The 26,109-nt window shown below is 44.7% G+C and overlaps 3 protein-coding genes across 8 annotated transcripts in view; 2 read left to right on the top strand and 1 right to left on the bottom strand.

The window, feature by feature from the left end:
* Nucleotides 1-1,291, top strand: part of LOC106584588 (ATP-binding cassette sub-family C member 8) — a 179,251-nt gene extending 177,960 nt beyond the window's left edge. For both annotated transcript variants that reach the window (XM_082968119.1, XM_082968118.1), the window contains exon 39: nucleotides 377-1,291. In XM_082968119.1, the coding sequence (XP_082824245.1) occupies nucleotides 377-514 (138 nt within the window). In that variant the 3' untranslated portion in view covers nucleotides 515-1,291. The remainder of the gene's footprint in view (nucleotides 1-376) is intronic.
* A 3,987-nt stretch (nucleotides 1,292-5,278) lies between these two features.
* LOC106584589 (ATP-sensitive inward rectifier potassium channel 11) lies at nucleotides 5,279-10,546 on the top strand. The gene has a single exon (XM_014170049.3). It carries the CDS (start codon nucleotides 5,825-5,827, stop codon nucleotides 6,992-6,994), a length of 1,170 nt encoding a protein of 389 aa, XP_014025524.1. The 5' UTR covers nucleotides 5,279-5,824; the 3' UTR covers nucleotides 6,995-10,546.
* The window catches only part of LOC106584590 (MOB kinase activator 2), a 107,671-nt gene continuing 90,806 nt past the window's right edge, over nucleotides 9,245-26,109 (bottom strand). For all 5 annotated transcript variants that reach the window (XM_014170053.3, XM_014170051.3, XM_014170052.3 and 2 more), the window contains exons 2-5: nucleotides 23,196-23,356; nucleotides 21,178-21,271; nucleotides 11,334-11,458; nucleotides 9,245-11,046 (exon numbers count right to left, since the gene is read on the bottom strand). In XM_014170053.3, the coding sequence (XP_014025528.1) occupies nucleotides 10,727-11,046; nucleotides 11,334-11,458; nucleotides 21,178-21,271; nucleotides 23,196-23,356 (700 nt within the window). In that variant the 3' untranslated portion in view covers nucleotides 9,245-10,726. The remainder of the gene's footprint in view (nucleotides 11,047-11,333; nucleotides 11,459-21,177; nucleotides 21,272-23,195; nucleotides 23,357-26,109) is intronic.

The raw sequence follows: 26,109 nt of genomic DNA, 5'->3' as shown, positions 1-26,109 counted from the left end.
GACTCCCGAGTGGCACAGCGGTCTAAGGCACTGTGCTTGAGGTGTCACTATAGACACCCTGGTTCGATTCCAGGCTGTATCACAACTGGCCGTGATTATGAGTCCCACAGAATTGGCCCAGCATCGTCTGGGTTTGGCCGGTATAGGCCGTCATTGTAAATAAGAATTTGTTCTTAATTTACTTGCCCAGTTACATTTAATAAAAGGAAGGTAGCTAAGTAGGGTAGATCCCTGAAAGATCACTGAAATGTGTCTATGGTGGTCATCGTGTGCATAGATTACAAATATACTGTACATGCTATGTAACCCCGAATGTCAAAAGACTGAAGTTGTTAAAAAAAATAATCTTTCTCTCCTCTTTTCTTTCTGTACTTAGCATCGTGTCCACACCATCCTGAATGCAGACCTGGTGATAGTGATGAAGAGAGGGATCATTATAGAATACGACAGACCCCAGGCACTGCTGGAGAAAGAGGACAGCGTCTTTGCCTCATTCGTCAAGGCGGACAAGTGACTGATGAGGGAGGAAATTCAAAGTGCATTTGAAGAGCTTATTTCCAAAACGCTATTATCCACCAATTTTTAACATTTGTGTTTTTTCATCAGAAATTATTAATGCTTATGTGTATATTCATGTGTGTAAAATATAACTATACTTATATTTTTTATTCATAGATTTTAGATGTGTAAGAAAATGTGTTTTTTCTAAATGGTATATATCCATTGTTTAGTTGGAATGGAATATTGGTATCCTGTATATTTGACTGTGATATGTTGTTGTCTCACCTTGCCATCTTAAGATGAATGCACTTATCATTCTGGATAAGAGTATCTGCCAAATGTAAATGTTTTACATACATACAGATCTTATATTACTGTATTGACTTATTTTCTAAAACATTTTTTTATATTTATGTCACACATTTATAATTTGTACATTTCTTACAATTGACTGTGTAGGCAGATATATTGAATTTTGCTGAAAAAAAACATGATTATTTGTCTCTCTGAAATGAAACCATCAAGTGATAGATTTTAAACAAATACCTGTCTGTCATTGAAAAACCCCATTCCATGATTAGATAGTGAAAAAAGTCACCTATCTCTTTCGGAAGTTCTTTAATCAAGAAAAGCTAATTTATCAACATTTCTGAAAATGGATATATAGCATTTTGGAATGAAACTCTTTACTTGTACCATGGGCTGTATATTATTATTCTATTTTCTAATCCTGTATGATATTTGTACATAAAATGTTAATTCTATGTTAATAAAAACCATAATCATTGCAGAGCAGTGTTTTGCCTACAGTCTATTGACAGGAAGGTAGTTTTGTGTGACCTCACAATGTACAAAGCCAAGCAAGTCAGCTGTGGAAGGCTGGGTTAGAATGACACTTCTACTGACTCTGGGCTGGGTTCTAGAAATAGTATCTAGCTGAAGCAGCTCCCAGACAGACAAAAGTCTCAGGAACAGGGTGTATTTTTGGAGTTAAAGGTTAGGTTAGGGTTGGGGTTCATGTAAGCGTTGGACTTGAGGATAAGGGCTGTGGAACAGGTAACACCAGGGTATCACAGTGCCAGTGCCTGCAATGTGAAAGTGACTGCTGCAAGCAAGGTTTATATTGGACGTGTTTATGGGAATGCCAAGGTTAATATTAACATTTATGGAGTCCCCTGGTTTGTTATGGGGGCCCCCAGCACCCATGGACATTCTGGAAATGTGAACCCAGTTCAGCATGGGTTTTGTGTATCGTGACTGAGAAAGTTACACAAGGGATGTCAGAAACAAAAAGTTAGGACCTGAATCATAGCCTTGTAAACAGCATGAGAGGGATTCAGATTCCATGTGTATGTAATGGGCCTTCTCCAGGGTTGCTGGACAATGGTCCACAAACACCAACACAGTCGTGAAGAGGCCACGACAACACCTCTTCCCCCTCAGGAGGCTGAAAGGATTTGGCATGGGCCCTCAGATCCTCAAAAAGTTCTACAGCTGCACCATTGAGAGCATCTTGACTGGCTGCATCACCGCTTGGTACTGCAACTGCTTGGCATCCGACCGCAATGCGCTACAGAGGATAGTGCGTACGGCCCAGTACATCACTGGGGCCGAACTCCCTGCCATCCAGGACTTCTATACCAGGCGGTGTCAGAGGAAGGCCCTAAAAAATTGTCAAAGACTCCAGCCATCCAAGTCATAGACTGTTCCCTCTGCTACCGCATGGAAATCGGTACCTATGCACCAATTCTACAACCAACAGGACCCTGAACAGCTTCTACCCCCAAGTCATAACACGACTCCATAATTGTTTAAATAGTCAGCGTAGCTATTTGGTTAACTATGTGCATTGACCCTTTTTGCACTAACTTTTTTGATTCATCACATACGCTGCTGTTAGTTTATTATACGCTGCTGTTCGTTTATTATTTTGTCACGTTATTCCTAGTTATATGTACATATCTAGCTCAATTACCTCGTACCCCTGCACATTGACTCGATACTGGTACCCCTTGTATATAGCCAAGTTACTTTTATTATTACGTGTTTTACTTTTCTATTATTTCTCTATTTTCTTCCTCTCTGCATTGTTGGGAAGGACCCTTAAGTATCCATTTCACTGTTAGTCTACACCTGTTGTTTACGACCCAGTTTCTACCCCCAAGCCATAAGACTGCTTAAGTATCCATTTCACTGTTAGTCTACACCTGTTGTTTACGACCCAGTTTCTACCCCCAAGCCATAAGACTGCTTAAGTATCCATTTCACTGTTAGTCTACACCTGTTGTTTACGACCCAGTTTCTACCCCCAAGCCATAAGACTGCTTAAGTATCCATTTCACTGTTAGTCTACACCTGTTGTTTACGACCCAGTTTCTACCCCCAAGCCATAAGACTGCTTAAGTATCCATTTCACTGTTAGTCTACACCTGTTGTTTACGACCCAGTTTCTACCCCCAAGCCATAAGACTGCTTAAGTATCCATTTCACTGTTAGTCTACACCTGTTGTTTACGACCCAGTTTCTACCCCCAAGCCATAAGACTGCTTAAGTATCCATTTCACTGTTAGTCCACACCTGTTGTTTACGACCCAGTTTCTACCCCCAAGCCATAAGACTGCTTAAGTATCCATTTCACTGTTAGTCTACACCTGTTGTTTACGACCCAGTTTCTACCCCCAAGCCATAAGACTGCTACATAATTGTTTAAATAGTTAATGGATGTCAGAAACACAACACCTGCCCGAGACATCACCGAGACATCACCGAGACATCACTGAGACATCACCAAGACATCACCGAGACATCACTGAGACATCACCAAGACATCACCGAGACATCACTGAGACATCACCAAGACATCACCGAGACATCACTGAGACATCACCGAGACATCACCGAGACATCACTGAGACATCACCAAGACATCACCGAGACATCACTGAGACATCACCGAGACATCACCGAGACATCACTGAGACATCACCGAGACATCACCGAGACATCACTGAGACATCACCGAGACATCACCGAGACATCACTGAGACATCACCGAGACATCACCGAGACATCACTGAGACATCACCGAGACATCACCGAGACATCACTGAGACATCACCGAGACATCACCGAGACATCACTGAGACATCACCAAGACATCACCGAGACATCACTGAGACATCACACTCTTTTCCCTTCTTTAGCCCCTGTTTCTTGTTTTGTTTTAATCTCTGTTTTTTGCTTAGTTTCTACTATTGTAAAGCACTTTGGATCATTGAAAAATTGCTATATAAGTCCCATGTATTATTATTATTATTATGTTTAGGTCTATTGTCTGAGATACATGTAGTTTAACAGTGTGTTGTCTAATTATTTTCTTATTAATATATTATGTCATTCGGTTTTGGGAAGATTGTCTATTATTGAGAATGAATAAATAACCTTCCATATGTGAAAAGGTTCTAATTCGATCATTTGAGTTGAAACATTGATTAACTAAATGTAGTTCATTGATCCCTAGAGAGGGAAATGCCATCAGCATAGCCCAGACTTTCTGATGATGTTTCATAATAGGCTACTGATCAAGTGCAGCTGAAAGAGGAACAGTTTCTTCTGCCTAATGCCTTCCCTGCTCAAGCTCCGCTTTCAGCCAGGTCACACCAGATGGTCCTCAGGACGTCGAGGAGATGCCTTCAATACCGAGGGCCAACGTGAGCCTCTATTACCGTCTAGTAATATAATTATAAATAATTGATTGGACATACAATGCTTTTTCTAGTCACCCAAAGCGCTTTAAGGGGGAAGCTCATCTCATCCACCACCAATGTGTAGCACCCAATATCTTGCGGCAGAATGCTCACCACACATCAGCTATCAGGTGGAGAGGTGAGGAGGGATATATACTAATTAGTAATGAGGGGGATGATTAGGTGGCCATGATGGAAATGGGGTCAGGTTGGGAATTTAGCCAGGATACCAGGGTTAACACCCCTACTCTTATGATAATTGCCATGGGACCTTTAGTGACCACAGAGAGTAAGAGCACCTGTTTAACATCCCATCTGAAAGACAGCATCCTACACAGGGTGATGTCCCCATCACTACCCTGGGGCCTTGGGATTTGATTTTAGGAATAGTTCCCCCTTCTGGCCCTCCAACACCACTTCAAGCAGCATCTGGTCCAGTGCTTAAACCACCAGCTCTGGCTCTGAAGATTGCGCCTTCAATTCCAGTGCTAGGGACTTTTTTTGGTTTTGTTACTAACCTTAACCCTTACCTAACCAGTCAAAATTCATGCCTAAATTTAACCGTCAAGGTTTTCTGTTTTAACCCTATTTAACCCTAACCCTATGAATGGCTAAACTGAACCATTGAAATACTGAAGAGATTCTGTGAGATCTTGTTGCTAATTTAGCAGCACTGAGCTTCATCTAACCTGCCTGTCTCCCATAGAGATAGTTAGATGACACAACATTGTAACTGTTCTATTATGGCATCTGTGAGAGCATGGGCAGTGCCATTGAGGCAATCTCCATTTTGAAGTAATCAATAATCTTCTTCTACTACTTCTATGAGTTGGTAAACAAACTGGACAGGTGCATACTACCACTATGAGTGTGTTGTTTGAACAGGTATAAATCCAAGGTTGGCGATTTATTGCCACTGCAGTTATACTTCATTGGCTGAGCCCTCCTGGTGACCTGGATGGAATTATGTGATCCTTCCTTAACCCATAGGAAGTCCCACCCAGTTGACTACTTCAAAATGGCGAAAGTCCTCTAAAACGGCCTTTAGGGAAATGGAGTCCTCTATGTATCTCTATGCTCCCTCATCAGAACAATGGGACCGGGGTAGTTGTTATCACCTCTGGGTAAAACACTCGGGTTAGTAGACGATTACACCACTCCTGTTACGATATATCTACCTCGTTAAAGGTTTGCTTATACATGAGAGAATTCTGTTTCCATCGTGTGAAAAGCGCGCCAGACCGGTGCGTCAACTGCGATGGAAATATCGAGTTGCAGTTCGTGACTGACAGCGGCAGCTGAATCTTCTCATGAGACCTGGGCGGCTATGGTGGTGCCCCTGTCTAACCGATGTGAGGAGCACACATACTTTTAGAAACTAGATGACAGCACAACACTCTCTCCGGCCAGCTGCTGTCATTCGGAAGAGTACTGTCACTGGAGGTTGACCTTCGACTAGAAGACACAGTTGAGAAAAGGAATTCCTTAGCCTATATATTTCATCAAGAGAAGAGGTAGCTAATCTTCGTAATCCAAAGCAAGTGGTTAGGGGGTGACTAGTAGGCTATGGGAGCATTATGCTTTCCCGAAAAGGACTGATCCCGGACGACTACTTGCTGACCCGCTTGGCTGAGGATGTCCAGCAGCCTAAATTCAAGGCGTCAAAAGCGCGGAAGGCTCGGTTCGTCGCCAAAAACGGAACCTGTAATGTGGCCCACACGAACATTCGCGAACAGGGACGGTTCCTACAGGATGTTTTCACCACTTTAGTGGATCTAAAATGGCTTCACTTACTTATCATTTTCACTATGTCATTTCTGTGCAGCTGGCTGCTGTTTGCAATGGTTTGGTGGCTCATTGCCTTTGCGCACGGCGACCTGGATCAAAAGGGTGACGACTTTGTCCCGTGCGTGACGGACATCCACTCCTTCTCCTCTGCGTTTCTTTTCTCCATAGAGGTACAGGTGACCATCGGGTTCGGGGGGCGCATGGTCACAGAGGAATGCTTGTCTGCCATAGTGGTCCTTATCATTCAGAACATCGTGGGCTTGCTGATTAACGCCATAATGCTGGGGTGTATCTTTATGAAGACGGCCCAGGCCAACCGGCGCGCCGAAACGTTGATCTTCAGCAAGCACGCCGTCATCTCCATCCGAAATAACAAACTGTGCTTTATGATCCGTTTAGGGGACCTGCGGAAGAGCATGATCATTAGTGCCACCGTGCGGATGCAGGTGGTAAGGCGCAGCACCACTTCGGAGGGCGAGGTGGTCCCCCTGGACCAGATAGACATTCACATGGACAACCCCGTGGGGACCAACGGTATTTTCCTGGTGGTTCCTCTCATCATATGCCACGTTATTGACAAAGACAGCCCGCTCTACGAGCTATCGCCAGCGGATTTACAAAATAATGATATCGAGGTGGTAGTGGTGCTGGAGGGGGTGGTGGAGACCACGGGTATAACCACCCAGGCCCGGACATCCTACCTGTCTGAGGAGATACTGTGGGGGCAGCGCTTTGTGCCCACTATATCCGAGGAGGAGGGCATGTATGCGGTGGACTATTCTAAATTCGGTAACACAGTTAGAGTAGCGACACCCAGCTGCAGTGCCAAGAAACTGGATGAGCAGGGAGGCATCGCCAGGTTTAAAGTGCACGAACACGCGACCCCGCGGCCGTCCGTGAGAAGGCGACGGCTCTCACTGCGCATGAAGCAATACAGCACCATCAGCCCACTAGCCTGAATAGCCTACTTTTACAGATATAAAGGAGTTGCCATTGCATTTTGTATATGAAAGTAATAGATTTTTATTACCTATTGAATTTGAATGGATCATTTTGTAATACTACAGAAATGAAATGTTTATTATGTCCTAGCAGTGTTATTATTCTGTTCCATGGCACCCACAAGGTGTGCAGGCTTTTTTCTTGCCCAGTCCTAACACCTGCTTCCACCAAGGACGGGATTAGCAGTAGCGTGCATCATGGGTAAAAATCACTGCGGAAGTCAGAAAAAAACCCGATAACCTGCTAGTTCATATGCCTTGCGACCGTGATATAGGCCTAAGGAAAGGAAAGGGGGATACCTAGTCAGTTGTCCAACTGAATGTATTCAACTGAAATGTGTCTTCCGCATTTGACCCAACCCCTCTGAATCAGAGAGGCGAAGACAGTGGCAGAATAAATTCAACCACACCTTTGTTTCATCACAAAACCGGGGGGCAACCTCTGTCGGGTGAAGTCTACAAGGCATATTGCATGATCATCGTCAAGAAAGGGAATGTTTCCGACATTTCCGGACTACTAAACAACCATGGAGAGTTATTGCAAGTTGCAAAGAAAACAGGAGCTTCCTCCACTATTCCAGCACCATTTCATCATCATCACATCATCTCTGCTTAGTCTAATACAGTGACAACCAAAAACAACTTAGTCCAATCAACATAAGCTAAATATGATGTGGCTGGCCATGGTTCTGATTTGTGTGTGCAAGCAGAAACAACATGTTGGCTCACCCTACTTGTAGCGTAATAGAGTACCATAGTATGAGTCATAATATCCATAAAACCTAGCAGTCAAACAAGGAAATGGTTTCAATCGTTTTTCCACCATTCATTTTCCCATAGGGGATTTTAGAAACACTTAAAATAAGGGCTGTGCTTCGTGTAGGCTTACCCTGGCATGACATTTTGATAACTGTGTAAATCTCTCTAGGACAAGGTGACTTTTATCAAAAATAAAATACTAATTAGCTGATTTGTCTATCAGAAAGAACTACAAATGCAATGATCTGAACGAGACTGCCGAATCAAGGCAAAGAATCTCTGGATTAACTATGTAATGTTAGGTAAATTTAGTAATGAATAAATTGGCAAAATGTCTTTAAATTGACACAATACCTGTTAGTAAAACTGCCAGCTAGAGGTGACGTGCAGGATCTTGCAGGGATTCTTGCTTGAGAAATGACTCTTTGCTAAGAAGCCATTTTTGTTTCTTTTTGACTATTTTATATGAAAATAATCACAGTAAGGTGCTTACTTGTTACCCCAAAATGTGAAATCGAGATAAAAATGTCTGCATTGGAACTTTAAATAGACTGGTTAAATTAGCATTATTTAGAGACCCCAGATATTAGACTTTTGTTGCATTTAAAGCTGCATTATGTAACTTTCACATAGAAATATGAGTTATAGATCGGTCACTCATTGAAAGCAATTCTAAGAAGTGAAGTGCACCTTTAATGGGGCTCACACAGTCCCCCCCTGTAATTCACAGTCAGCGCTGGACTAGAATAAAAACCTTCACAGCCTGTGGGTATAGTAAAAACCAGGATCAAAGAACACTGTATCTGTTGTGTAATACCCACATATCCCGATTATAGACTGCAATGTGAATGCGACATTACCTGAAGCATTAGGTGATTTTAGGTGCCTGAATGTCTTGTTTTAGAAATCCCACAATATGCACGTATCAAATACATTATTAATCAGGGTCCTAAATGAAAACATATGCACATGTATGACGGAATGCAGTTTGATAGATTTATAACATTATACAAAGTTATGCAAGTAGTGTATCCAGTTCGGAGGCAGAGGCCAGTGTGTGTGTACTGGTGCCCAACACTCCCACTGAAGAACTAGCCTCCTGCAGGCTTTCCTTCTGGCACTGCATTAAAACCAGTACAACTGACACTGTGGCCCTCGAGGACTTGAGCACTGCTGATCTACATAATGATGCTCTTGTATGGTAAAAATCACTATGGTTTTTGATAGTGTTTATGCAAAGCTTGACTTCGGCAATAAAGAGGAAATGCCTGTTGAAAAGCACTTGAGATGTACTGTGTGTGTGTGTGATATAGATATATATATATATAGATATACATGTGTAAGGATGATATGCAGAGGAGAGTTTCCTTGAAAAAAGTGACATGTTTTCCGTGTCATATTTCTATGCACATCATCATCAGGTTGACAGAAGACAACATGAGACAGAGCGGCATTTATGTATTTTATTCGATTATAATCAGCAGAGGTTAAAATATTAAATTGCTTTTAACTTAGTTAATAATTAAAATACATAAAAATGAAAGCCAGAACTGAAGAACCCTGCAAACAAAACAAAATTAAAATAAATAAAATAAAAGGAGAATAATAAACCCAAATCCTCGATACAGAGGCTGTCTAATTCCTCTTTCCACTCTCTGTACAGTGAAGATGAACCAGACCGTGCAGTTTTCTATATATGTGTAGGATAACATTTTTTTTCATTAACTAGTTTCCTCTTTGATAATTTAAAAGGGAAAATAAAACCCCAAAAGACAAGGGGCTGGGCTGGGGGGCTTCTTCAGCAATACAGAACTGTAAAGCAGACCACACTTCTCCTTTCTCTCCTCTCTTTCTGGGCCTGCAGACATTACCAATGTCCTTGTCCTTCTCCTGTGCTGCTAGAGAGGGCAGGGTGGCCAACGCTACATCACACCGCAGCAAACAGCAGTTCCCTGGGGAAGAGGTCTTCACTCTCCACCAACCTCCCCTGTAACCAGACATGGGCACCAGTCTGTCTTGTAATAGCGGGTCTGGTCATATTAAATAGCTTCCATAGAATTTTGATATCTTTATCTCCCTGTTTGCGTGGCAGTGCCACCCTGTCTATACTGCCCCCTATGGGTGGCCTCTGGGACAGGGATGTTATAGAGGGGTTCATCAGGTGAATACATGACTAAAGTAATACGAGAATGACAACTGTAATATTGAAGGGACAGAGTAGTTTTGTGGACAGAGAGAGAGAGAGGGCGGTAGAGAATAATAGCAGTGACTTGTGTTCTCTCTGGTCCTGAGTAGGAAGCGCTTTAATCAGCTCCAGATTAACAACTCAAACAGTGATTGGCTAGTATTGTCCCACTAGGTAGTAACGTGGCTCCCTATAGACCTTCCCCCTTCAATCCTCCCACCACTAGGCTGGAGCGAAGAGCCAATACTCATTGTTGAGTCACCTCTTCTCCACACAATAACAACACTTTACAATAGTACGTTCAAGCAAAGCAGTCACCATCCTGAACTGTACTTTAGGCAGAGAACAGAGGGAGAGAAGGGCAAACAGAAACACTGTCCCAAATGAGAAAAACAAATACAACTGAATAAAACTTTTCCAACAGAATAAAATAAAACCAAAATTAAAATAAAAAAAACATTACATATTTGTTCCTAGTTTAAATTGCAGACCAGATGGGAGGGATTTGCCCCTGGAAGGAACACGCTCACGCCAATTCCTGTTGGCGTGACAACACCCCCCCCCCCCCCAAATAAACCTTCCTTCCGTCTGGTTGGTGTCAGTGAAATATCAGGTTAGTGGAAGGTCTCTAAGTCCTGCTGCTGGAGCCTGAGGTCTAGGAAGGGGACCAGGAACGTTTCCATCTCTTCTCTATCTTAATCTTCTACCGTCTTCTTCCCAGGGCTGCTTGTCACGGCAACCCCTGCTCATCTCTCCGTCACATGGTTGTGTGAGGAGGGGGAGGGGGCCGAGTTAGGGGAGGAAGGGGCGGCGGGTGCTGGGGTGGGGGGCACGGGGGCACAGAGGATTTCGGACAGGTCGTCCATGATACAGGTCTCCTTGGGTTCGACCAGGTTGAATTCCCTTACGAAAACAATGAAATGTGCGTACAGAGTGTTCAAGTGACCCTGCAGGTCCAGGGCCACTGTCTCCTTAAAGTGAGCCCAGTAGAGGTGAGCCAGGACGTGGAAGAGGTACCGGCAAATCTTCTTTACCAAAGAGTCAAACGAGTTGGGGAACTCTTTGCCTGCACGGAGAAAGAGAGGAGAGAAAAGGGAGAACGAGCATGGTTAAAAATATTGTGGTCTTTTTTAGTTGGTTTGGCATTGCCAAGCAATTATCACAACGCCAAGACTGTTTCTAAAGTCCAAAAATCATTCAAGGACTTCTACTACTTGAGACATTAGAGGGCAGCAACAGCACAGTTCACAAAGTCCCAGCTTCAGTGTGACGTCAGAGGAGAAGAGGCTACAGTAGTGCCGACTGACCACAGCGAGGCTCTGCATGTCTGGAGTGGACCAGAGTTCAACTCACCATATTTCGTAGGGAAGTTTTCCTCTTCTGTGACCAGCTTCTGCACCAGACTCATGACGAAGTCGACGTACTGAGGGGCAGTGCATTTTGTCTTCTTCCCCCTCTCGTCATACCAGTAGTATATTCTGGACACAAATAGAAAGACAGAGTGGGTTATTTTTCTATGTCACTACTGCCTCATGTATACATTATCATCTAGGCTGTTGTTCCTTCATCTAGTAGGTATTGCTGACAAGTCATCTGATCTTTAACAGGAACAACCTGGTAGGTTCAATCACTGCCTACATCTCATTACTAATCATCTCTGGTAAAAGGATGAGTACGAACTGAGGCAGCTTTCTTGCACGGCAAGGTGTGCTTTTACAGAAACTCAAAATGGCTGAATCCTTCACTTCATAATGTTGAAAGATGGAAGACACTAGGCCTATGTGAGAGCCCCCACATTCACAGCATTTCCTCATCTCGAAACAAGACCAAAAGTCATTTTAACCCAACGTGATATATGACTGAACTGTGGTTTAGATTTTTAGACTCTCCCCGACTATCTAGGTTTTATTTAAGTGATTAATTAATAGTTCTCAACGATTCTTTTTAATCATTTTTTATTTGTGCCGGCCACGATTTAGCAGTGTGTGTGGTGGGTGGGTTGTAACCTATTGTACATGGCAGTTTGCAAAAAAAAAAAAAAAAAATAAAATAATAATAATAATATATTATTCCAAAACTGCAGCTCGTGGTTGGAACACATACAATACCGGTCAAAAGTTTTAGAACAGTCACTCATTCAAGAGTTTGTCTTTATTTTTACTATTTTCTACATTGTAGAATAATAGTGAAGACATCACAACTATGAAATAACACATATGGAATCATGTAGTAACCAAAAAAAGTGTTAAACAAATCAACATATATTTTATATTTCAGATTCTTCAAATAGCCACCCTTTGCCTTAATGACAGCTTTGCACATTCTTGGCATTCTCTCAACCAGCTTCATGATGTAGTCACCTGGAATGCATTTCAATCAACAGGTGTTCCTTCTTAAAAGTTAATTTGTGGAATTTCTTTCCTTCTTAATGTGTTTGAGCCAATCAGTTGTGTTGTGACATGGTAGGTGTGGTATACAGAAGATGGTCTTTTACCAAATAAGGCTAAGTCCATATTATGGCAAGAACAGCTCAAATAAGCAAAGAGAAACAACAGTCCATCATTACGTAAAGACATGAGGGTCAGTCAATACGGACATTTCAAAAACTTTGAAAGTTTATTCAAGTGCAGTCGCAAAAACCATAGAGCGCTATGATGAAACTGGCTCTCATGAGGACCGCCACAGGAAGGGAAGACCCACAGTTACCTCTGCTGCAGAGGATACGTTCATTGGAGTTACCAGCCTTAGAAATTGCAGCCCAAATAAATGTTTCACAGAGTTCAAGTAACTGACTCCTCTCAACATCAACTGTTCAGAGGAGACTGTGTGAATCAGGCCTTCATGGTCGAAATGCTGCAATGAATCCACTACTAAAAGGACACCAATAATAAGAAGAGACTTGCTTGGGCCAAGAAACATGAGTAATGGACATTAGACCGGTAGAAATCTGTCCTTTGGTCTGGAGTCCAAATTGGATATTTTTGGTTCCAACCGCTGTGTCTTTGTGAGATGCAGTGTGGGTGAATGGATGATCTCCGCATGTGTATTTCCCACCGTAAAGCATGGAGGAGGTGGTGTTATGGTGTGGTTTGCTGGTGACACGTTCTGTGATTTATTTAGAATTCAAGGCGCACTTAACCAGCATGGCCACCACAGCATTCTGCAGCGATACACCATCCCATCTGCTTTGCCCTTAGTGGGTCTATCATTTGTTTTTCAACAAGACATGACCCAACACACCTCCAGGCTGTGTAAGGGCTATTTTACCAAGAAGGAGAGTGATGGAGTGCTGCATCAGATGACCTGGCCTCCACAATCCCCCGACCTCAACCAAATTGAGATGTTTGGGATGAGTCAGACAGAAGAGTGAAGGAAAAGCAGCCAACAAGTGCTCAGCGTATGTGGGAACTCCTTCAAGACTGTTGGAAAAGCATTCCAGTTGAAGCTGGTTGAGAGAAAGCCAAGAGTGTGGAAAGCAGTCAAGGCAATGGGTGGCTATTTGAAGAATCTCAAATATAAATTATATTTGAATTTGTTTAACACTTTTTTGGTTACTACATGATTCCAAATGTGTTATTTAATAGTTTTGATGTCTTCACTAATTATTATACAATGTAGAAAATAGTAAAAATAAATAAAAACCCTTGAGATGAGTGGGTGTTCTAAAACTTTAGACCGTTAGTGTATACTCCTACTTTAATCAACAAGTCCCTTTAGAATCTGTGGCAGAGCTGTCCCTTTAGAATCTGTGGCAGAGCTGTCCCTTTAGAATCTGTGACAGAGCTGTCCCTTTAGAATCTGTGGCAGAGCTGTCCCTTTAGAATCTGTGGCAGAGCTGTCCCTTTAGAATCTGTGACAGAGCTGTCCCTTTAGAATCTGTGACAGAGCTGTCCCTTTAGAATCTGTGACAGAGCTGTCCCTTTAGAATCTGTGACAGAGCTGTCCCTTTAGAATCTGTGACAGAGCTGTCCCTTTAGAATCTGTGACAGAGCTGTCCCTTTAGAATCTGTGACAGAGCTGTCCCTTTAGAATCTGTGACAGAGCTGTCCCTTTAGAATCTGTGACAGAGCTGTCCCTTTAGAATCTGTGACAGAGCTGTCCCTTTAGAATCTGTGACAGAGCTGTCCCTTTAGAATCTGTGACAGAGCTGTCCCTTTAGAATCTGTGACAGAGCTGTCGTGATTTAACAAGGAATGTAGCTTGGCTACAGTTTGTTTTAAATGTATCCAATCACATAGATCTGTTTTTCTAGGCAGTAATTTCTGTAGGCCTAATTGGACCTTGGGTGTGCAGCACGCGTCTGTGTGTAGAGGGAGCGGTCAGATGGAAATTGAGTGAGACATGTAACAGAGGGAAAATGTAGGGGGAAGAACTGTGACTTGACTAGGTTTTTTATGTTTTGTTGTGAGTCGCTAACACACATAACAAATGGAAAGAACACGTGTAGTAATTGTCGTCCTTGCGACAAAATTTCACCGGCCTGTTTGGGCAGCAACAAAACAGATTCCAAATGACTGAAGCCTACTGTATGACTGCGATATAACTTCATTGCCCTCTTGCGGTCATACCATGTAATAGGATTTCATGTGGCATTTAAAAAAAATGTTCTTATTGTTTTAACAGAAAATAATAATTGTCACATCCCTAGTGTGGATCTGCCAAACAGGCCTCCAGCCCAGCCAACCCCACCACCTCCTAAAATAGACATGTTTGCATATTTTCATTCCAGTGGACTTAGCGAACCCCCTATCCTGGCCCTTCCATTTCCTGATTGGGCCGAATTCCCTGCAGTCTCGGAGTAACACAACACTGATCCCCCAGTCGCACGGCCGCTCACTCTGCCTGGTCAAACATTTCCGGAGAGGGGTGACCCAGTTAGACGGTGGTTGTAACTGAATGCCGCCCCTCAGGGCTAGCCACGGGGTATCATGAGTTAGCAAGGTCAAATGGCAAGTCAGTGAAGTCGCCAAACAAAGCTAGCATGGCTAGCATGACACAGGCAACCAGGGAATACTGTACTATAGCTAGCAGCGGGATAGTGACGCTAGGCTGGGCGTGAGAGCTAATGCGATCATAAACTACAGAACACATTACCACAGGCACCACGAGTCAAATAATATAACTTATAGGGAAGGCCCATCTAAGAGTTAGCAAGGTCAAAGCTAGCATGGCTGAAGCAAAAAAGAAAACAGAGCTATCAGTAGGATAGCTATTAACTAATGAAGCTAGCAGGGTATGGTAGCTGACAGGCTGGTGAAACTGAAAGGGGTAACTGATCTAGCACAGGCACCAAATGAGGCCTAGGGCAGAGCTAGCATGGTCTGTAGGATCTACCAAGGTCAAGCTAAAAGGCTAATAGCTTGCAAACAACGGTCGGACAATCTCAAAGCTAGCTAGAACGCAGTAGAGGTAATGGGTAGGTGGAGTAGTGAGCCTTTTTGGTTGAAAAGACGTTGAAATATGTCTTTCAACCAATTGTGCTCACTGGGATGGTTGTGTTAGCACTAGCAGTGTGGTCTGGGATTACACATCCTGAATGTACAGCATCCACATAACTGGACCTGCAGGAGGGAACCAACACCAGGTCAAGGACTCCACACTGAGGACCTACTGACCACAGGACCAGGTCAAGGACTCCACACTGAGGACCTACTGACCACAGGACCAGGTCAAGGACTCCACACTGAGGACCTACTGACCACAGGACCAGGTCAAGGACTCCACACTGAGGACCTACTGACCACAGGACCAGGTCAAGGACTCCACACTGAGGACCTACTGACCACAGGACCAGGTCAAGGACTCCACACTGAGGACCTACTGACCACAGGACCAGGTCAATGACTCCACACTGAGGACCTACTGACCACAGGACCAGGTCAAGGACTCCACACTGAGGACCTACTGACCACAGGACCAGGTCAATGACTCCACACTGAGGACCTACTGACCACAGGACCAGGTCAAGGACTCCACACTGAGGAGATTACAGCACTAACACACACACACACACACACACACACACACACACACACACACACACACACACACACACACACACACACACACACACACACACACACACACACACACACACACACACACACACACACACACACCAAAACACAGACTGACAACATCCAGCTACCCCAAAACAGACAAGCTTACAAAGACTGGCACAGCCCACCAAAAAACCCCACCCATTCACCCACCCACAGAAAATTGGCTTAGATAACTATCAAATGGGCCTGTTCCCATAGCTCATGGAAAGTTCCCCATAAAATAGCTTCACAATGCCTGGGGCAAGAGGGCAAGGACCGTGACTGTGTCTCAGTTGTGAGATGTGTGCGTTCCTGCCAGGCAGAGGAAAGAAAGAACGGGGTGCTGTTACTGTGGTACACCATTAGACTGACTGACTGGCTACAGGACGCATTCGCATAAACTCAGCAAAAAAATAAACAGCCCTTTTTCAGGACCCTGTCTTTCAAAGATAATTTAATAAAATATAAATAACTTCACAGATCTTCATTGTAAAGGGTTTAAACACTGTTTCCCATGCTTGTTCAATGAACCATAAACAATTAATGAACATGCATCTGTGGAACTGTCATTAAAACACTAACAGCTTACAGATGGTAGGTAATTAAGGTCACAGTTATGAAAACTTAGGACACTAAAGAGGCCTTTCTACTGACTCTGGAAAAACACCAAAAGAAAGATGCCCAGGGTCCCTGCTCATCTGCGTGAACATGCCTTAGGCATGCTGCAAGGAGGCATGAGGACTGCAGATGTGGCCAGGGCAATACATTGCAATGTCCGTACTGTGAGACGCCTAAGACAGCGCTACAGGGAGACAGGACAGACAGCTGATCGTGTAACACCTGCACAGGATCGGTACATCCGAACATCACACCTGCAGGACAGGTACAGGATGGCAACAACAACTGCCAGAGTTACACCAGGAATGCACAATCCCTCCATCAGTGCTCAGACTGTCCGCAATAGGCTGAGAGAGGCTGGACTGAGGGCTAGTAGGCCTGTTGTAAGGCAGGTCCTCACCAGACATAACCGGCAACAACATCGCCTATGGGAACAAACCCACCATCACTGGACCAGACAGGACTGGCAAAAAGTGCTCTTCACTGACAAGTCGAAGTTTTGTCTTACCAAGGGTGACCGTCGGATTCACATTTATCGTCGAAGTAAAGAGCGTTACACCGAGGCCTGTACTCTGGAGTGGGATCGATTTGGAGGTGGAGGGTCCGTCATGGTCTGGGGCGATGTGTCACAGCATCATCGGACTGAGCTTGTTGTCTTTGTAGACAATCTCAACGCTGTGCGTTACAGGGAAGACATCCTCCTCCCTCATGTGGTACCCTTCCTGCAGGCTCATCCTGACATGACCCTCCAGCATGACAATGCCACCAGCCATACTGCTCGTTCTGTGCGTGATTTCCTGCAAGACAGTAATGTCAGTGTTCTGCCATAGCCAGCGAAAAGCCCGGATCTCAATCCCATTGAACACGTCTGGGACCTGTTGGATTGGAGGGTGAGGGCTAGGGCCATTCCCCCCAGAAATGTCCAGGGAACTTGCAGGTGCCTTGGTGGAAGAGTGGGGTAACATCTCACAGCAAGAACTGGCAAATCTGGTGCAGTCCATGAGGAGGAGATGCACTGCTTTACTTAATGCAGCTGGTGGCCACACCAGATACTGACTGTTACTTGTGATTTTGACCCTCCCTTTGTTCAGGGACACATTATTCCATTTCTGTTAGTCACATGTCTGTGGAACATGTTCAGTTTGTCTCAGTTGTTGAATCTTGTTATATTCATACAAATATTTACATATGTTAAGTTTGCTGAAAATAAACGCAGTTGACAGTGAGGACGTTTCTTTTTTTGCTGAGTTTATATTACAGCTTACGGCTACAACCCTCATTGGAAACACTGGGAGCATCCGGGTTCATGGGGTTTGGTATTGGAAATGTACTTCACTACAATATTGCACACTTTGTACAGCCACCTCTATTTAGCTGTTTTCTAACATTAGGCTTAACCATACAGGATTCCTTCACATGGTTGACACACAACATCAACTCTCCCACTATTTAGGGTGTAGGTACCCACAGTAGCAAAAAAGGTGACAGCGGGTATGGAGAAATACAGTAACATTAAATGGGGTCAACCCCGTAACATGTTTGTCACCTGACAAATCTGGCATTTCTCAACGGCTTCTCCATTGTTTGTTTTTCCTCTGTCATTACCTCCCCGTGTGTGTGGTGTGGTTTAGCCTAAATGCGTGGATCTGGTTTTTACGCTCCTATAACTAGGTGTAGGTGAGGGTGGCCTCTTTCCAAAGAGAAGGTCTCACACAACAAGACGGCACCCCGCCCCGACAGGGTCAACTCATTGGGTAAATACTCAGTCAACCTCCTCCACTCTGTTAAACAGGGATGAATAGGCCTCCATGTTATCCCTGTCTAACACTTGTTTTACTACTGCAGCGGTATGCCCTGCCTTGGTACGTAGCTAGATAAACAGGAGCTCTCTGTACAGAGTAAAGGTATTCCTTTATGAACAACGATGTTTGGACTACCATGAGAGTGCTGCTACAGTGTTCATGTTCTCCCATAATGAGTTGTATATGTTTAAAAGGGTTGTGCGACAGGGACAATAACTATTAGCTAGATAGTCCCTTCTAGTTTAGTTGGCATTGGAACGCACAGAAATAAAATGGCCACATCTCCAACGTCATCATCTCCTCAGAACGGTTTGATCTCTGCTCTCACTACGCACCAGTCCAGACAGGAACACTGTGTTCAGAGACCTCACTACGCACCAGTCCAGACAGGAACACTGTGTTCAGAGACCTCACTACGCACCAGTCCAGACAGGAACACTGTGTTCAGAGACCTCACTACGCACCAGTCCAGACAGGAACACTGTGTTCAGAGACCTCACTACGCACCAGTCCAGACAGGAACACTGTGTTCAGAGACCTCACTACGCACCAGTCCAGACAGGAACACTGTGTTCAGAGACCTCACTACGCACCAGTCCAGACAGGAACACTGTGTTCAGAGACCTCACTACGCACCAGTCCAGACAGGAACACTGTGTTCAGAGACCTCACTACGCACCAGTCCAGACAGGAACACTGTGTTCAGAGACCTCACTACGCACCAGTCCAGACAAGAACACTGTGTTCAGAGACCTCACTACGCACCAGTCCAGACAGGAACACAAGACACCTCAGAAAGGCTCATGTGATTGGAGAATACTCGCAGCATATTCCCAAATTCTCTCACTAACATTAGATAACTGTAAAGTTCTCAACTGTACAGAACACACACACACAGACAGACACAGACACAGAGAGAGCCAGACAGACAGACAGACAGCCAGACAGACAGAGAGCCAGAGAGACAGAGAGTCAGACAGACAGACAGACAGACAGACAGACAGACAGACACACAGAGAGCCAGACAGACAGACAGACACACAGAGAGCCAGACACACAGACAGACAGACAGACAGACAGACAGACAGACAGACAGACAGAGAGCCAGACAGACAGAGAGCCAGACACACAGAGAGCCAGACACACAGAGAGCCAGACACACAGAGAGCCAGACACACAGAGAGCCAGACACACAGAGAGCCAGACACACAGAGAGCCAGACACACAGAGAGCCAGACACACAGAGAGCCAGACACACAGAGAGCCAGACACACAGAGAGCCAGACACACAGAGAGCCAGACAGACGAGAGCCAGACACACAGAGAGCCAGACAGACAGACACACACACAGAGAGCCAGACAGACAGACACACAGACAGAGAGCCAGACAGACACACAGACAGAGAGCCAGACAGACACAGAGAGCCAGACAGACACACAGAGAGCCAGACAGACACACAGAGAGCCAGACAGACACACAGAGAGCCAGACAGACACACAGAGAGCCAGACAGACACACAGAGAGCCAGACACACAGAGAGCCAGACACACAGAGAGCCAGACACACAGAGAGCCAGAGAGCCAGAGAGCCAGAGAGCCAGAGAGCCAGACAGACAGAGAGCCAGACAGACAGAGAGCCAGACAGACAGAGAGCCAGACAGACAGAGAGCCAGACAGACAGAGAGCCAGACAGACAGAGAGCCAGACAGACAGAGAGCCAGACAGAGAGCCAGACAGACAGACAGCCAGACAGACAGAGAGTCAGACAGCCAGAGAGTCAGACAGCCAGCCAGCCAGCCAGCCAGACAGACAGACAGAGAGCCAGACAGAGAGCCAGACAGAGAGCCAGACAGACAGACAGACAGACAGACAGACAGACAGACACACAGAGAGCCAGACACACAGAGAGCCAGACAGACAGACAGAGAGCCAGACAGACAGACAGAGAGCCAGACAGACAGACAGACAGACAGACAGCACAGAGAGCCAGACAGACAGACAGACAGACAGACAGACAGACAGACAGACAGACAGACAGACAAGACAGACAGACAGACAGACAGACAGACAGACAGACAGACAGACAGAGAGCCAGACAGACAGACAGACAGACAGCCAGACAGACAGAGAGCCAGACAGACAGACAGACAGAGAGCCAGACAGACAGACAGACAGAGAGCCAGACAGACAGACAGAGAGCCAGACAGACAAACAAACAAACAGACAGACAAACAAAGAGAGCCAGACAGACAAACAGACAGACAAACAAACAGAGAGCCAGACAGACAAACAAACAGAGAGCCAGACAGACAAACAAACAGAGAGCCAGACAGACAAACAAACAGAGAGCCAGACAGACAAACAAACAGAGAGCCAGACAGACAAACAAACAGAGAGCCAGACAGACAAACAAACAGAGAGCCAGACAGACAAACAAACAGAGAGCCAGACAGACAGACAAACAGAGAGAGCCAGACAGACAAACAAACAGAGAGCCAGACAGACAAACAAACAGAGAGCCAGACAGACAAACAGAGAAGGAACACAAACAGAAAGACACAGGGAACAGTGAGTACAGCCCTGTGGTCAGTAGCTCTCCTGCTTTCAACAGACGGTCTGTTGCTGTGTCAGCGCATCCTTGATAAATTATCCAATGGGTTGTGAGACTTCTGATAAATAACCCAATTGGAGGCCAGAGAACTGATGAATAAAGCAATGGTGGGGGAGATGACTTACGTGTTGCAGGCCGTCATGGCTTGACAGGTGTCTCCAGTACAGAACTCTGAGATGGTGCTGTACTGCAGGTTTATTAGATTGAAGAAGGTCGTCGCTGAAGGGAAAGAAGAGAAGCACACTCAGTAATACCAGCCGTCTGCTCAAGGCCTAGCCTGTCAAAACATACATCAAATACTTAGGCTGCTACTTTGAAGTAATGTTCTTGAACACAATAATTCTGCAGTGTAATGTTTACAGTGAATGGAACAACAAACCCAATGTTTTGTTTACTATATTTCACGTCATATGCAACAGTTTGAAGTATCCAGTTCTGCCCCAGGTATAAGACAGAGAGGGGAAGCAGGTTGAAGTATCCAGTTCTACCCCAGGTATAAGACAGAGAGGGGAAGCAGGTTGAAGTATCCAGTTCTACCCCAGGTATAAGACAGAGAGGGGAAGCAGGTTGAAGTATCCAGTTCTGCCCGAGGTATAAGACAGAGAGGGGAAGCAGGTTGAAGTATCCAGTTCTACCCCAGGTATAAGACAGAGAGGGGAAGCAGGTTGAAGTATCCAGTTCTACCCCAGGTATAAGACAGAGAGGGGAAGCAGGTTGAAGTATCCAGTTCTGCCCCAGGTATAAGACAGAGAGGGGAAGCAGGTTGAAGTATCCAGTTCTACCCCAGGTATAAGACAGAGAGGGGAAGCAGGTTGAAGTATCCAGTTCTACCCCAGGTATAAGACAGAGAGGGGAAGCAGGTTGAAGTATCCAGTTCTAAGACAGAGAGGGGAAGCAGGTTGAAGTATCCAGTTCTACCCCAGGTATAAGACAGAGAGGGGAAGCAGGTTGAAGTATCCAGTTCTACCCCAGGTATAAGACAGAGAGGGGAAGCAGGTTGAAGTATCCAGTTCTACCCCAGGTATAAGACAGAGAGGGGAAGCAGGTTGAAGTATCCAGTTCTACCCCAGGTATAAGACAGAGAGGGGAAGCAGGTTGAAGTATCCAGTTCTACCCCAGGTATAAGACAGAGAGGGGAAGCAGGTTGAAGTATCCAGTTCTACCCCAGGTATAAGACAGAGAGGGGAAGCAGGTTGAAGTATCCAGTTCTACCCCAGGTATAAGACAGAGAGGGGAAGCAGGTTGAAGTATCCAGTTCTACCCCAGGTATAAGACAGAGAGGAGGAGGTTTTGTTACTGGACTGTTGGCTCCATTCATGACCGGTGTTTTTGCAACTTCTGTTTATGTTTCTCAGGCTTCTTCTTTGGGAAATGTTTGTGGCCAAATGTACATAGCATACAACGTTGTTAACAGACAGTTCACATAAAAAGTGGCTGAAGTCAAACATTCTTCCCAAGACGAGCGCCGTTTGAGTTCCAAGGCAAATTCTATTAGTGGTTGATACGAGTCGATACGGACGGGGCTTGGCCTAGCTGCCCAACTCCCTGATTTCATGCAGAAAAATGCAGTCACAGGCTAAAATGTGTTCCATTTGTTTTACATTAGGCTGTTTCTCAACACAGACTGATAAAACAACCCACCGTGAGAACACAGGGTGTTACAGGAAGATGCCTAAGATGCCTGTAAACTATCAACAGCAGATATTCTTGTATAGTATAATGTTTAAGATAATAGTTAGCCGTTGGGGGAGAAGACACTAGATAAAAACTCTGTATAGAACAGGCAGCGGATTATCAATGGGGGAAGTAGCCATTTCATCCTGCAGTAAATGACAGGGGTTCAGACACTTCCAGAGGTGATGTCTAAGATGATGTTGTTCTTATAGACTCATTATATAACGTAAGGAGCTGAACCTAGAGATAAACTTCTTGAGGATTTAGCTGCAGTGCTGTTATAGAATACATATCCAAAGAGAAGACACTGAAAAGGCAGAAATTCAGATGCCTGAGTACCGGGGAGATATTTAAGTAAATCTATCGAGTGTAGCTTTTCTGGAAGCGTTATCTTGTGTCTGGACAGACTAGTGGAACCTCAAATATGACCCCAAAATGTTTTCCTTCTGATTAGCAGCTGGTAACTCACTGTTGCTGGCGAGCCATTCGTTGAGGTCTATCTCCCTGGGCAGCAGCACCAGCTCTTTCAGGTCGAAGTCCACCACGCGGACTTTAGTGAACTCTGCCTCCAGATACTGCTTCTTCTCTTCCGCTGGCGGCTTCTTCCCATTGGGCTTCGTCTTAGACTTCCTGTAGGGGACAGGAAGAGAAAAGGGGACAGGTCAGAGCAATTCACAGGGACATTCACAGACGAAAGAGGAACTTTCAGTTTGACTCAAATCAAGGCTGGGACAGCAGCTAGCAACTAAAGTATTACATTGCAGATGGGTGGTTTCAGATGCATTAAATGCACGAACAGAAAGTGGATCTGAATATGTAAACAGCCTTTAGCCACTGCTAGCAGGTCTGCGCCGGGGTCACCGCGTCTACGCTGAGGGCCATGCACCCAGCGTCTGTACAGACAGCTTTTTGTTCCAGTACCTGACCCAGAGAGCATGACTCCTGACCTGCCGTTAGGACCAGTTACCACAGTTAGCCGCCCACAGCGCCATGTACTTCCAGCAGGGGACTGTCATATCACACTCCCACTACACTTCCAGGTCCAAAACCCTCCGCCCACCCACCTGAAAATCTTATCCACTAATACAGCCTATCCAGGGGTTAAATGTTGAATGGGTTAATAGGCTAGTGAAACAAGTACAGACAAAGGCAGGGTTGTGCGACAATGCAGGCCTGGCTCAATTGAAGGAAAGACCCTTACAGCACAGAGTAGTATTATTATTGTTTTCCTATTTTCTGGCATCCCTCTTCATGGTAGTCAGGTGTTCAGGGTTTTCACTGAGCTCTGACTTTCAGTGTCCCACTCTAGAACACCATTAGCATTCCAAGGGCTTCATTCCTTGCTCCCTCTTCATCATTTCCCTTCCTCTACATTTACATTTCATTCCCTCGCTCTCTCCCTCTCTTTTTGCTGTCTTCAGTTTGGGTTTGTTTAAGGACAGGAGAGTTTCCCTTTCTGCCCTGAATTTATTGTTCCTCTGTTGACCTTCATTTCCACCATCCACCCCTCCAGTCCACAACCCGTCTAAACACAATACCCCCCCCCCCATGTGTTCTTGGCTCTAGCCTTTCCCTCTCAGATCGTAACTCCTGGAAGACTGGCGGTGGTCCCGAATCAGGAGGAACAAAGTGAGAGCAGCGTGGCTCTGAGGACGGTCTGTTCAGCAGGAGCCAATCACAAGAATACATCTGGAAACTACCTTTACATGTATAGATAATGTCTAGAACGTTCACTGCCAACTTTTATAACCACCCTCTACTGCAGGTGTGTCAAACTCATTTTGCTATGGAGCCGAATTGAAAATGTGTTTTATTTCCTTGGCGTCAAAATTTGGAAAATAATTTCCTCTAGACATCGTGTTGGGAATTTTTGATGCTCCCTGACTGTCTAGCTTTCATTTCAGTAATTCTTACCGAGCCGGACACAGCCAAGAAACTATGTATATAGGTCCATTATCCTTCCACAGTTTCCTTTTGATTTTAGACATTTAAAATGAGAGTTTACACACATATATATATATATTATATAAAAGCATATAGTGTATGTAAACTTCTGACCCATCAGTTAGGATCACCACTTTATTTAAGAATGTGAAATGTCAGAATAATAGTAGAGAGAATGATTTATTTCATCACATTCCCAGTGGGTCAGAAGTTTACATACACTCAAGTAGTACTCGGTAGCATTGCCTTTCAATTGTTTAACTTGGGTCAAATGTTCCGGGTAGCCTTCCACAAGTTTCCCACAATAAGTTGGGTGAATTTTGGCCCATTCCTCCTGACAGAGCTGGTGTAACTGAGTCAGGTTTGTAGGCCTCCTTGCTCGCACATGCTTTTTCAGTTCTGCCCACAAATTTTCTATGGGATTACGGTCAGGGCTTTGTGATGGCCTCTCCAATACCTTGACTTTGTTGTCCTTAAGACATTTTGCCACAACTTTGGAAGTATGCTTGGGGTCATTGTCCATTTGGAAGACCCATTTGCGACCAAGCTTTAACTTCCTGACTGATGTCTTGAGATGTTGCTTCAATATATCCACATAATTTCCCTGCCTCATGATGCCATCTATTTTGTGAAGTGCACCAGTCCCTCCTGCAGCAAAGCACCCCCACAACATGATGCTGTCACCCCAGTGCTTCACAGTTGGGATGGTGTTCTTCGGTCTGCAAGCCTCCCCCTTTTTCCTCCAAACATAATGATGGTCATTATGGCAAAACAGTTCTATTTTTGTTTCATCAGACCAGAGGACATTTCTCTAAAAAGTACGATCGTTGTCCCTATGTGTTGCGAACCGTAGTCTGGCTTTTTTGTGGCGGTTTTGGAGCAGTGGCTTCTTCCTTGTTGAGCGGCCTTTCATGGTTATGTCAATATAGGACTTGTTTTACTGTGGATATATATACTTTTGTACCTGTTTCCACCAGCATCTTCACAAGGTCCTTTGCTGCTGTTCTGGGATTGATTTGCACTTTTCACACCAAAGTACGTTAATCTCTAGGAGACAGAACGCATCTCCTTCCTGAGTGGTATGACAGGTGAATGGTCCCATGGTGTTTATACTTGCGTACTATTGTTTGTACAGATGAATGTGGTACCTTCAGGCGTTTGGAAATTGCTCCCAAGGATGAACCAGACTTGTGGAGGTCTACACATTTTTTTTTCAGAGGTCTTGGCTGATTTCTTTTGATTTCTAATGATGTCAAGCAACTAGGTACTGTGTGTGAAGGTAGGCCTTGAATTACATCCACAGGTACACCTCCAATTGACTCAAATTATGTCAATTAGCCTATCAAAAGCTTCTAAAGCCATGACATCATTTCCTAGAATTTTCCAAGCTGTTTAAAGGCACAGTCAACTTAATGTATGTAAACTTCTGACACACTGGA

This window comes from Salmo salar, chromosome 23, assembly GCF_965601325.2.
Source record: "Salmo salar chromosome 23, fSalSal1, whole genome shotgun sequence".
NCBI classification, from domain to species: domain Eukaryota; kingdom Metazoa; phylum Chordata; class Actinopteri; order Salmoniformes; family Salmonidae; genus Salmo; species Salmo salar.
This window is presented reverse-complemented; position numbering and strand designations above follow the sequence as displayed.

Bases quoted from the DNA above. Each gene is read 5' to 3' on its own strand.
- LOC106584589 (XM_014170049.3), top strand. From the start codon at position 5,825: ATGCTTTCCCGAAAAGGACTGATCCCGGACGACTACTTGCTGACCCGC.